This window comes from Ovis canadensis, chromosome 14 (assembly GCF_042477335.2).
Source record: "Ovis canadensis isolate MfBH-ARS-UI-01 breed Bighorn chromosome 14, ARS-UI_OviCan_v2, whole genome shotgun sequence".
NCBI classification, from domain to species: Eukaryota; Metazoa; Chordata; class Mammalia; order Artiodactyla; family Bovidae; genus Ovis; species Ovis canadensis.
In genome coordinates this window covers 56,020,347-56,033,607 of record NC_091258.1, presented here as the reverse complement: position 1 = coordinate 56,033,607, position 13,261 = coordinate 56,020,347, and the positions used below count along the sequence as shown (strand labels likewise).

The 13,261-nt window shown below is 39.1% G+C and overlaps 1 protein-coding gene across 2 annotated transcripts in view; it reads right to left on the bottom strand.

Moving 5' to 3' along the window:
• Nucleotides 1-9,342: 9,342 nt before the first annotated feature.
• ZNF507 (zinc finger protein 507) overlaps nucleotides 9,343-13,261 on the bottom strand; it is a 43,708-nt gene continuing 39,789 nt past the window's right edge. For both annotated transcript variants that reach the window (XM_069550296.1, XM_069550295.1), the window contains one exon: nucleotides 9,343-13,190. In XM_069550296.1, the coding sequence (XP_069406397.1) occupies nucleotides 12,821-13,190 (370 nt within the window). In that variant the 3' untranslated portion in view covers nucleotides 9,343-12,820. The remainder of the gene's footprint in view (nucleotides 13,191-13,261) is intronic.

Genomic DNA, 13,261 nt, shown 5'->3' with positions numbered 1-13,261 from the left:
GCTAGGAATAAAACCACCATATGACCCAGCAACCTCTCTCCTAGGCATATACTCTGTGGAAACCAAAATTGAAAAAAACACATGTATCCCATTGTTCATTGCAGCACTATTTACAAAAGCTAGACCGTGGAAGCAACCTAGATGTCCATTGACACATGAATGGATTTAGAAGTTGTGGTACATATATACAGTGGAATATTACTCAGCCATAAAAAGGAATGCATTTGAGTCAGTTCTGATGAGGTAGATGAACCTAGAACCTATTACACAGGGTGAAGTAAGTCAGAAAGAAAGATAAATATCATATTCTAACACATATATACAGAATCTAGAATAATGGTAAGAATTTCTTTACAGGGCAGCAGTGGAGAAACAGACATAGAGAATAGACTTATGGACATGGGGAGAGGGGAGCAGAGGGTGAGATGCATGGAGAGAGTAACATGGAATGTTACATTCCCCATTGCCAATGGGAATTATCTATATGGCTCAGGAAACTCAAACAGGGGCTCTGTATCAACCTAGAGGGGTTGGATGGGGTGGGAGATGGGAGGGAGGTTCAAAAGGGAGGGGATATATGTATACCTATGGTTGATTCATGTTGAGGACTGACAGAAAACAAAATTCTGTAAAGTAATTATTCTTCAATAAAAAAACACCCCCCCAACACACAAAATAATAAAAGAGCAGTGGTCTCCAAACTTTGATCTCACAACTTAAATAACAAATTTTGTCCTGTCTCTGTGTGTATACACACATATTGTTTATATATAATGTATAGATATAATACAGACAAATATGTGTGTGTATATATATATTGTTTAGTCACTAAGTCATGTCTGACTCTTGTGACCCCATGGACTGTAGCCCACTAGGCTCCTCTGTCCATGGGATTTTCCAGGCAAGAATACTGGAGTGGGTTGCCACTTCCTTCTCCAGAGGATCATTCCAACCCAGGGATCAAACCTGTGTCTCCTTCATTGGCAAGTGGATACTTTACCACTGAGCCACCAGGGAAGCCTGTGTATGTATGTGCGTGCACACACACACACACACAGACACTACTTATGTATATGGAAATGATAGTATGTCTTCCTGCATCCCATATACCTTGCACACACATACACACACACACACACTTATGTATATGGAAATGCTAGTATGTCTTCCTGCATCCCATATACCTTGTATATGACCCATGTCATAGACCTCAGAGATCAGGTGTGTCTACAGCATTCTTTCCAGCCTGATTTGGCACACATGGTCTTAAGCATGCCATGCTGAGTCCTAAGGAGGATCTCAGTGCTCAGAGATCATTCCGGAGTTGCACAGGAATCAACGTTACCACAGAGTCCTCCTCCCTCCATACTCCCTCTCCTCACCCTCCATCCCCATTTAAAATATCTGGTACCTTGCTAAGAGTAGGCAGTGTGTAATATCATTCATAACTTTTTCTCTCTTCCTTTCATCAACTGGGTTTGTAATGGTTTAAACAGTGACATTTATAGGCAGATTAGCATAGGTGCATAGTTATCCAAGGACTCTATTATTTACACATTGTCAGTGTTATTTTCTTCAACACCTGCTACTCTTCTTACCTCCACTCTGTGTTAGTTTCCACCTACACCTTTCTTTTCTGATTCTATGGTTAGATTAATTATTGTACTTGTGTATTTTTGAATGGGGAAACAAAGTGCTAGTGGTTTATCACTCAAGCTCTAGGCCAAATGTGATGATTCCTAGATGCTGGCTTTTCAAATCCACAAATCAGTGGCCTTGGCTAGGCTTTCCAATTTGTTCTCCTAGACTGCACTAGTATCATTCCCTGCAAAATAGCATATACACAACAGTGTCTGGAGACCCTAGAAGCACATATTTCCGGCTTCGGTATTTTTTTTTTAATAGGAAGAAGTAGGACTTTTAGCCATAAATATATGTGTTTCTAAAACCCTCAAATTCAGATGTTTTATCACTTCTTTTTTGTATATATTTTATTAGTTCCAGGTTTCTGATGGGTTCAGAATATGTCCAAGTATATTTATTTATTTATTTGACTGTGCTGTGGCTTACTTGCCCCATAGTTGCAGCACATGGGAGTTAATTCCCTGACTAGGGATCAGGCCCCCTGCATTGGGAATATGGAGTGTCAGCCACTGGACCACCAAGTCCCCCTAAAATATTTTTTAACCAACTCACACAATGGGATTGATCATTGGTTGTTGGAAGGGATCTTGCTTTAGGGATATATGCCTTAGTCACTTGGAGCCCAGAACAAAGATCTGGCCAAATATTTACCCAAAGGCATTATACCAGGGAACTTTGACCACATACTTGTTTAATCATGCCACTTAAGAGAATCAGCATCAGAAATGCCACTGACGAGAGCAGTGGTAGGGTAGGAAGCAGGGCAGCAGGGTTAGTTACAATACAGTGACTATAATAATGGAGTTCAGATTCCAGAGAAAACAGAGGTGGTGGTGTGGTTGCTGTTGCTGTTGAGTTGCCAAGTCCTGTGTGATTCTCTTTTGACCCCATGGACTGTGGTCTGCCAGGCTCCTCTGTCCATGGGATTTCCCAAGCAAGAATAGTGGAGTGGGTTGCATTTTCTTCTATCATTTCTTAAGTTATGGCTAATCTAGCACTGGGTTGAATTTTCACAGACACTTATCCAATCCTGGTCCCCAAACCTTCCTGAGTCCACCGGTGGGTTGATAAACTTGCTTAAGAATTCAGAGGGCTGATTGCATCTCATCAGGCTTGAAAGCTGCTAGGACTCAAATGACCTTAATAGCTGTGTGGAGACTGGAGTGGGCAGGCTTTGTCTGTTGTGCTCCCCACAGTGATGGAGGAAAGAACACAGCTGACTGAGAGGTTTTTAATCACCATCTCTTGATGGATTAAAATGTTTTCAGCCAAGATACCGGGAAACAAGGCTTGTTTCTTCTGACCACTGTCACCAACCAGCTCATTTATATGAGCCTGACTTCTCCATGGTGACACTATTCCCTCCACTCCCAATAGGGAGAAAATTGTTTCTTAGGAGTTGAAAAAAGAATTTGTGTTATGTATTGGGTTGGTCAAAAAGGTCCTTTGAATTTTTGCATAATATGTTACAGAAAAATCCAAATGAACTTTTTTGCCAACCTAGTATAAAATGCAGATATAGTGTATCTAAGGTATTCAAATTTCATGGAGGAGAGGGGATCAGGAAATAAAAGTCTAGAAAAGTTTCCTTAAGGAGGTGATAATGAGAAAAAGGTTGAAATGCTGATATAGATTAAGTTTTGGGGGTTGGAACCCTGACTAAATCCTAGCAGTAAACTTTTTTCTTTAGTGAATTTTCACTATGAATGAGTGTGTGGCAGGGGGCAGGGAGGAAGATGGGAAATAATGTTAGGTTACATCAACAGATAATGGTTAAATACAAATGCTGCTTTGGGTTTTATCTTGGCCCCTTCTGCCTTTTTCCTTTGGACAAAAAAACAGAAAGTATTAGTCACTGAGTCATGTCTGACTCTGTGATCCCATAGAGTGTGTAGCCTGCCAGGCTCCTCTGTCCAGGGAATTCTCCAGCCAAGAATACTGGAGTGGGTAGGCATTTTGTTCTCCAGGGGATTGTCCCAATCCAGGGACTGAACCCAGGTCTCCTGCATTGCTGGTGGATTCTTTACTGTCTGAGCCACCAGGGCAGCCCTTTCTCCTACTTGATCCTAATTCTTCTTGGTGGAACTACAAGAGCTATGCCCCATGCCCACAGGACAGTACCCACAGAATGAGGCTGGCTTTGGGGCTGGCCTGCAGGTGTACTTCAGAATTAGGATTGCTCTGCAACCAGAGTCCTGCAGGTCAAACTGTCCTGTGTGATGGTTAGAAGACTGACTTTCATGTCAGAGCCTTGCATGGTCTAAGGACATTTCTCACTATTTTCAAGAACTTCCACCCTTCCCTAACAGTCCTCTGCACTCCTATATAGTCAGCAGTTGGTTATACTGAGTGCATACAATTTAAAGTACCATTCTTTTTCCTTGGGCCATTCTGCCAGGTTACTAGCTTTTTTAACGAAAGAGGCATTATTACATAGTCCTTAATGGCGGTTTATGGATGTAAGAGAGGGACTGATATAACAGTAGCAGGGTAATGTTCTGATACTTTATCCCAGGCCATTGTCTTTTGAGATGTGACATGAGTTGTATATAGTCTAAGTACCAAGTTTGTCGTTTTGGGGTCTATTTTAAGAGAGAGGATTATTTTGAGTTATTGTTGTTCAGTCACCCCGTTGTGTCCGACTCTGCCACTCCATGGACTGCAGGACTCCAGGCCTCTCTATCCCTCACCATCTTCTGAAATTTGTCTAAGTTCATGTCCACTGCATCAGTGATGCCATCCTCGGACGCCCTCTTCTCCTTCTGCCCTCAATCTCTCCCAGCATCAGGGACTTTTCCAACAAGTCAGCCGTTCTCATCAGGTGACCAAAATACGGGAACTTCAGCTTCAGCATCAGTCCTTCCAATGAGTATTCAGGGTTGATTTCCCTTAAGATTGACTGGTTTGATCTTGCTGTCCAGGGCACTATCAGGAGTCTTCTCCAGCACCGCAGTTTGAAGGCATCAATTCTTCCGTGCTCTGCCTTCTTTACGGTCCAGCTTTCACAACCGTGTGTGACCACTGGGAAGACCACAACCTCGACTATATGGACATTTGTCTGCAGTTATGTCTCTGCTTTTCAACACACTATGTTGGTCATAGCTTTCTGCTGAGAAGCAATTGTTTTCTGATTTCATAGCTGCAGTCACCCTCCACAGTGACTTTAGAGCCCAAGTAGAGGAAATCTGTCACTACTTACACCTTTTCCCCTTCTATTTGCCATGGGGTTGGATGCCATGATCTTAGTTTTAAGCTGACTCTTTCACTCTCCTCCTTCACCCTCATCAAGAGGCGCTCTAGTTCCTCTTTGCTTTCTGCCGCTAGAGTGGTATCATCCACATATCTGGGGTTGTTGATGTTTCCCCTGCCTATCTTGATTCCAGCTTGTAACTCATCCAGTCAGACATTTCTCATGATGTATCCTTCCTCAAAACACAAAACAGTATGGTTCTTTCCAAGGCTGTAACAGGAGGCTTTGATACCATGATTTATAAGGGCATTTAATGCCTCCCTGTCCCCAACACACACACTGAATACTCAAACAATGACAGGAACCACTGTTTGAGCTCACAGATGGCCAGACCCCTTATACCCATGGTTCCTGATCTTCAAACAACTCTACAAGGTTTAAGTATCACTGTTTTACTGATGAAGGAACCAAGGCTCAAAAAAAGGTTGAAAGCCTTACTCAAGGTTACATAGCTTAGACCCAAGGACCATCCAGAACTGGCAGAACTTGACTAGAACTTGTATCTTCTCCTTTAGTCCACATAACTCTGAGGTAGGTATTATAACATCAGTTTGACATTTCAGAAAATAAAAGCAATAACTGAACTTACAAGAGGTTAAAACAGGTAAAAGCAAACTATATTTCACACCAGCTAAGGTAGCAATACTCACTCTGCGTGCAGCCTAGTGGGCTGTCCAGGGACGCGATGTCTGCTTCCCCATTAGGAAGATTCACACTTTTTTTTTCTTTCCTGTGATTACAAAGCAGGTTTTAAAAAGTGTCACACATAGGGACTCAGGATGGAGGGGACACATGTACGCCTATGGCTGATTCATTTCGACGTATGGCAAAAGCCATCACAATATTATAAAGTTAACTATCCTTCAATTAAAGTAAATAAAGTGTCACACAGTAAACTGGAAGCTTTTTATCAGCACTGGCACACAGAGCACAGGGGTGGCTCCAACGGGGCAGATGCTGAAGGGTTTGTTAACCTACAAGGTGACACCCTGCATGGACTCGTCTCAGCGTCACGACCATACCGTGTGCCTTCTCATGCTTCATATGGAGAAGGGTTTAGAAAAGAACGAACCTTGAAACCACTGGTTTCCCACAATTATTTAATTATCTCTGCAAAACTATTTTTTTGTAGAATGTTAGCTCTAGAGACCAGAAATAAATACAGCTTAAGATCTGAACCGCATCCCGCTGTACTTTTTCTTAGAAGCCCGAAATAGAATTTTCTAACACCTTTTGTGGTTGGAAATACTGAATTTAAATAGGATTGCAGATACAAACATGTAGATTGATGTATCTATTTCTGTAAAATGCAGCCACCATATTGGTGAAGTATGGATACTAAAATTAATAAAATGACAAGTAGAAAAAACCCACCCCCCAAATCTGGAGATGCGCACTGTAGTGACAGTAAGCCTTTACGTAACATTAGGTACTAATAACACATCTGAAACACGAGTAACTTGTTTTATTTTGTTGAGGTCTCTCTTCAGTTCACAATTTTCTGTAGTGTACATATTTAAGATGATATACTTTATTGGTAATTCAACAAGGCTTCCCTGGTGGTCGAGTGATTAAGAATCCACCTGCCAGTGTGAGGTATATGGGTATGACACCTGGTCTGGGAAGATTCCACGTGCTACCAGGCAGCTAAGCCAGTGTTCCACACCTACTGAACCCCAAGTGCTCTATGGCCTGTGGTCTACAACAAGGGAAGCCCCCACAATGAGAAGCCTGTGTACCGCACCTAGAGAGCAGTCCCTGCTCGCTGCAACTGGAGAAAGCCCACATGCAGCAACGAAGACCCAGCACAACCTAAAGAAAGAAATACATCTTTAAAAAAAATTTTTTAAAACATGTTACTATTACTGATACCAGTGGCAATGACATGGATAATTATTCTTTTAATTTTTAAGATGATAAAGCTGAGAAATTGGGGCTTACCTTGTGGTCCAGTCAGTAAAGAGCCTGCCTGCAATGCAGGAAACCCAGTTTTGACCCTTGGGTCAGGAAGATCCTGTGGAGGAAGTGGTAACCCACTCCAGTATTCTTGCCTGGGAAACCTCATGGACAGAGGAGCTTGGTGGGCTACAGTCCAGGGGGTCACAACAGTTGGACACGACTGAGCGACTAAACGACAACAAAGCTGAAAAATCAGAAAGATGAAAATAGTTGCATCTGACTGCATGGTTAAAGAGTAAATAAAACCCCACCCACCTGTCTTACCCTTTTCAAACAACGGCCCCATGCGCCTCTGAATTGCCATGAGGGTATATGTCTTACATTCACGTTTGCAAACTGTTCCTAATGGTTCCTTTACTATCTGGATTAAGTGACACAACTGGTGTAAATGTGGCTGAGTTAGGAAGCAAAACAGTACCAACATCTGAAGATCTAAGAATTTACATTAGATGCCTAAAATTAAACTTTAATTCAAAGGATGATCTACTATAATCAATGTTTTTTAAGGCAAACAATTTAAACAGGAATTCCTCATACTGGAAAAAGATAAAAATCAATGTCATAGCACTTTATGGTTCAAATGAGAAAACTGGATACAGTATATTAATATATCACCAGAAGAACGAGGTCTACAGTCCCCCAGCACCACACACACACTGGATTCTGCTGCACCTTTAGGACTCTGGAAATGCTTTAAGCACCTTAGTCATTTGGACTCTAAGATATAAATCAAAACATACTCTCTATTGTGTGGCACCAATTAAAAACAGAAATGTCTCTAAGAATTTACAGGGCCAAGAATGTTTATTTTACATGTTTGCTGCTTGATACAGAAGATCTATGTAGGTGGGTACTGTGACTTTTTCTTAGATCTACCAGTTTAATCCAGTTCTACATCAAAGGCAACCACAACCACACCCGACCTGAATCCGGTTTTAGGCTCAGAGAAGCTATTCATTATAAAGAGGTGGATCTGAGGCTCTTCTTTATATCCTGGATCATGCAAGTTAACTGGTCACCGCGGTTGAGTGGATTAGCTGCCACGGTTACCTCCCACCACAGTTATCACTGAAGGGGTGAAGTAGGGAGGGTACATCAGCACCATAAGGTTGTCAGGAGGAAAAGGGTACTTTTTAAAACGGCATTATTATTTAATTATGTTATTTTAAACAAATGTTTGGCTTTAAGTAGAGATGATGAAACACTTAGGTTGAAGTTGTAAATGATGGGTAGGGCTATAGAAGACGACTATAAAAATTACAGAGGGAGAGATAATAGAGTTATAAAATAGTGCTATATAATAGAGTTTTCTGTATAAGAAGCCTTTTTTCTTTCTCAGAGCTTTAAAGCACAGATCATACCACAGTTCTATGTCGGAGGTCAGCAAACTACCAGATGATTTACTATTAAACAGACCGTAAGTTGGGTTTCATGGTGCATGTATTTTCTGACAACTCTTTTGTGCGGCTGTTGTACGTCAAACTTAGCCATATGCAATACGCAAATGACTGGGTATGGCTGTGTTCCAATAAAACTTACTTTTACAAATATGGGTGTCAGGCCAGATTTCAAGCACGAGCTGTCAGTTTACTAACCCCTCTTCTAAATCACCACAGATAAACAATGTGAGCCACATATGCAATCTAAAATTTTATAGCAGCTACACAAAAAAATAAGCAGGTGAAATTCATTTTCATATTTTATTTAATCCAAAATATCCCAAATATCATTTCAACAAGTAATCAATATAAAAAGCTATCAATGAGATACATTTAAAAAAATACGTCTTCAGAACTGTTGCATATTGTACACGTAGCATCCTAGTCATTACAAGTGCTCAGCAGCCACCTGTGGCTGGTGGCTACCAAACTGCACCACAATGTTCTGGATCTTCTGTGCTGGGATTTTTACAGCTATCTGGAGGCTGGCGAGAGTGTTGGGATTTGGCTCTTGAAAAGACAGGGGATATAATTATGCTGCCTCTGGGAGACAGGACAAGGGATTAAAGCTTTTGGGAAGAAATATGTGGCCTTGGACATTAGCAGTTGAGGTAGCCCGTGATTCTAGGGCAATGGAACTAGACCAATGATACAGTCAGACTAGCTTCACTTCCCAAAGCACTGAATCAATGCACATGCGAAATGCTAACTGCAGTTAGGAGAGCTAGTCTTCAGCACTTAGACTGTACCAGAATTTAAAGCATATATGGATGTGGAAGATGGCTGTGAAGCAAGGAAAAACAAACTTCAAAAATTATATTGAATTTTTAAAAAGATTAAAACAATCTAAATGCTTTTTCAATTACCTCTGTCCAACACAGTATAATGCTAGTCACCAACAGTTTAACATGTTACTAAGACACAATCATAACCCTTATTTTAAGCCTGGAGAAGTTCTTCATTATTTAAACCCAAATTTCTAAGTGGTTAAATCAACATTTCCAAATTAAGAATGGACATAACTTTTTGTTAATGAAACGTAGAGGCAAGTGTTTTTAACAAAAAATTTATTACCAAAATACAATATTAAAGTCAATACATGACAAACTCCTGTAAAGCAAAATAAATTATTCTAACATTATACAGTATTTCCAAAGGTAGTTAAAGAAGCGCTAAGACCTTGCTTCACTGTTTATTGAACAGATAAACTGTTCTACCATGAACACAATCCTAGAGTTTTAGGCGTTAAGGCATGCAGCTTGATGTGCAGGATAATTATACAAAATGCAAATCATCCTATTTTAATAAGATACAGTGTCAGAATTAACTGTAGTCTTTACATGTCAGTGTTTTGGAAATTTTCAGACTTTGGCTATAGAAGCAATGCCATAGTGTTACACAATACTTATTTCTTAAAAAAATACATGTATTCATGTTCATGAATATCAAACTCAAATTTCTATTAAATATATTTTATAGAATATTACTTAGAGCACCTTGCTGTACAATAAAAAAAAGATTAAATAAGTGTCTATGAAAACTAAAAATATAGTAAGTCTCAATAGAGAAGCCTGCTTGTCTCTGTCAAGCCAAGTACATTGCAGGAAGATACAATGTAAACATAGGTGCCCACCGCTTGCTTTGTGAGAAGAGACAAAAAAACAAATAGTAGCAAAGCCACTGATAGCTACCTCGAATAGACCGAAGATCTAGAATAAAGGCTTCAGTCAGTGTCACTACACTGCGCTGGTTGGACTCAGAACTGGAAGTCTACAGGTCAACTGGAATATAGGCATGGTGCTGTTACAACACTGGGGATACCAACCATATTCTGGATTACTAGAGAAAGGGAAAATGATAGAGCCCTGATAAAATATTATTTATAATGATCAGAATGCATCATCTTCCCCCTCCCCACCTCTGCCTTATCCAGTAAGTTTGTTTTAAAAACTATGTTCACTATCAAATCTTAGAATTTAAGTGTTCAGCATGGAAAACAGATACTGAGTTTTCTATAATAAAAGATCGAGTACCAGTACATGTTATTCCTATATAAAGAGAATTCCTGCTGATTATTTTAATACCTATTTCTTCTAGAATTAAAATTGCATATTTAGTCTTCGTCAGTACTTTTAGAAATACTCAATTGTTCTTGGTGGAGACAGTTAACTTAAGGCTTGTCACAAAACTGTAATGGGAAAGTACAGAACATTTTTGGTCTATGGTTCCTCCTACAGGCCAGGAGAGAGCTTCTGGAGATATTTTAGGCTAGAGTCAGATGAATATTTACAGACTTTTGAACTTATGGGTTAATTTTTTTCCCATGAGCTAGGGAAAATTTAAATTTGTGATTCCAAATGGAAAATTAAATAACAACCAATGGAAGTGGTTTAAGGAAATGAAGAACGTTAATTTAAAAATTCATTGTTGAAATTTTGGGAATGTTGTTTAGTTATTAGTATTTTCCAAATGTAAAATTAAAGCCAAGGAAAATTTATGTAACAAAAAAATTCTTCTAAGGTTGTCAGTTTTCAGAATAATAGATTTTAATAAAGAAACACTGAGCCAGAGCCACCAGTAATGAAAAAACTGAGTGAAAACAATATAGTTATAATGGAACCATTTAAAATGTATCATTTGAACTTGAAATAAAATTTCAGTGTGTTTTACTCCTGAAAACAGGAGAAAATGAGAAAACCGATTGTATGGGGTCTTGGGTAATACAGTTTAGTATATATGAATTCATCTTCTCTTTTAAAAAGCAGATATCAGAAATGGATTAACTTTCACAAATAAATTAAAGCTACCTAAAATAAAGAGCTGAAAAGTTACAATCAATTCTGTTTGTTCAAATATCATCATCAAATGAGATTAAAAAAAAAAAATCAGACAATATTTCAAGTGTCTGGCCTCGCTTACGTCGTTCCTAATGCTATCTGAAAAATGTTAATTCGTTCGACTCATACCTGGACTTTGGGAACAGAATTCTTTCCTAAAATGTGTCTATGGAGTTTCCTATTCAAAAAAGTCTGTTTCAATGTTTTCTAAGCTTATGAGTCACAGCCTTAGCTCAAGAGGATGAAATGTCAAGGTGAGAAAGAGCACCATGAAGATGGCACACTGCATGGTGCCCCGGTCGCTTTCTGATTTGTAGGCAGAACTGACATTAACAGAACAATGCATACATAAATGAGCAGGACTACAAAAGCAAAACCAAAAACTCTGTTCTCTTTACCCTTTGAAATACGCTGTAATACAAAATGTGTAATTAACGAGAAGATTTCAACTATCTGATGGCAAGTTTTCATTAGCTTCCCATGTGTCCTATTGCACATCCAAAAAAAAAAAGAAAAAAAGCAATTTCCTAGATAGGAGAAACCCAAATGGTTTTTGTTATTGGAAGTTTTAGAAACACTCTGAATTTTTACTATATTTTAGCCACATTTGGTTATACTTCGTATGCTAAGTATAACTAAATAAAAAACTAAAGGAAATAAAATCTCAATAGTAATACTCATTTGAAGGGGCTTCTGAATTTCATCCCACTTCCCCTAAATGATTTTTATTTAACAGTTTAAACTGTTTCCAAGGTCTCATGGCTAGATGCAGTTTCCTACTTTGTTGTTTTAACAGACTTTTTTAGATAACAAGCTTGGTCTAGTTTAGAAGAGCGGAGTAGAAGGCCTATATAACTGCTGAGAAAACTGGGGTTTCTGTCAACACTCTGAGAAGAATCTCTGAGAAGTGCACTGTGCTCAACTAGTCACCATTTTTATGAACCTTGAGTTCTGATTTGAGGTTGGCAGGAATTCACCTTTCTCCTCTTTTGCTCACAAGACATTCGCTGTAAATTTAAGACAATAATTTACTTTGTAAATGGCTACTTATAATCTAGATTTGGATTTAGAGATCTCTTTTCTTTCTAAAGAGTAAAGTATTACTAATATATCTCAGGTTGAGTGTAGATTTATTCCTATCAATCTGACGAAAGATTTGGATTGACCATCTCAAAGCCCTGTAATAATCTTTTTTTTTCTTGTTGATACCAAAAACCCTCAGACACTTGCCTCCCATTTCTCACAAGAGGCCTGTCATCCATGTCAAACTTGAGAATAAAGAAAACTAAGGTCTGCTTAAGACTGTGACACTTTAGTAACAGTACGTTTTGGAATAGTTCCTGAAAAGCCCCTTCTTAACTCTTCTGCTTGCATTTCTACACTATAATAAGCTTTTAATAATAAATACACTCAAACTAAGAGGTAACAGAAGGTTATTGTCAGGTTATATCTTTGCTGCCTCCTCAATCCATTTCCCCTCACTCAAAATGCTTAAATATTATTACCCCTTATCTATTTGGAATTTCTTTTATTACATTACAAATTTGGTTCCAAGGTACCATCTGTCATTTCCTCAAGAATCACACCTACTATTTCTTCTGTGTCTAGTAAGTTCCTGGACAGCACAAAGGGCAGACTGAAGTTTAAAGGAGTCTTCCTCGGCTGGTTTCCTCTTTGGATAACAATTCCATCTAATTTGTGTTTAGAGTTGTGTTGTGGTCCTTATTTAGGATGATGTTTACAATTTCACCCTCATGCTCTTTCATATGATCCAAGAGATTCTCTTTGCTGGTAGATTCAAAACCACATATACAACAACAGAAGAGTAAAACGCAATACTCCACGCCAGGAGGGGCCAGGCTGGAGTTTTTTTCTAAACTGCATGAGGTATTACTTGCAGGGCTTAGCTTCTCATTCTCGTTGGGACCTTTGACTTCATTGGGAGCCTGGGGAATCAGCTCTGAGGATGACACCAAATTTTCTGAACTTCGAGAAGTGAGAGAATCAGCTCTTCCTTCACTGTTGTTTAATACTGTCTTTCCAGAGGACTTCCCCCGAATCCTTAAAACAAAACACATCAAATAGAGTTGGTTATAATGCAGACTAGTAGATTTAACTCTAACTTTACAGAA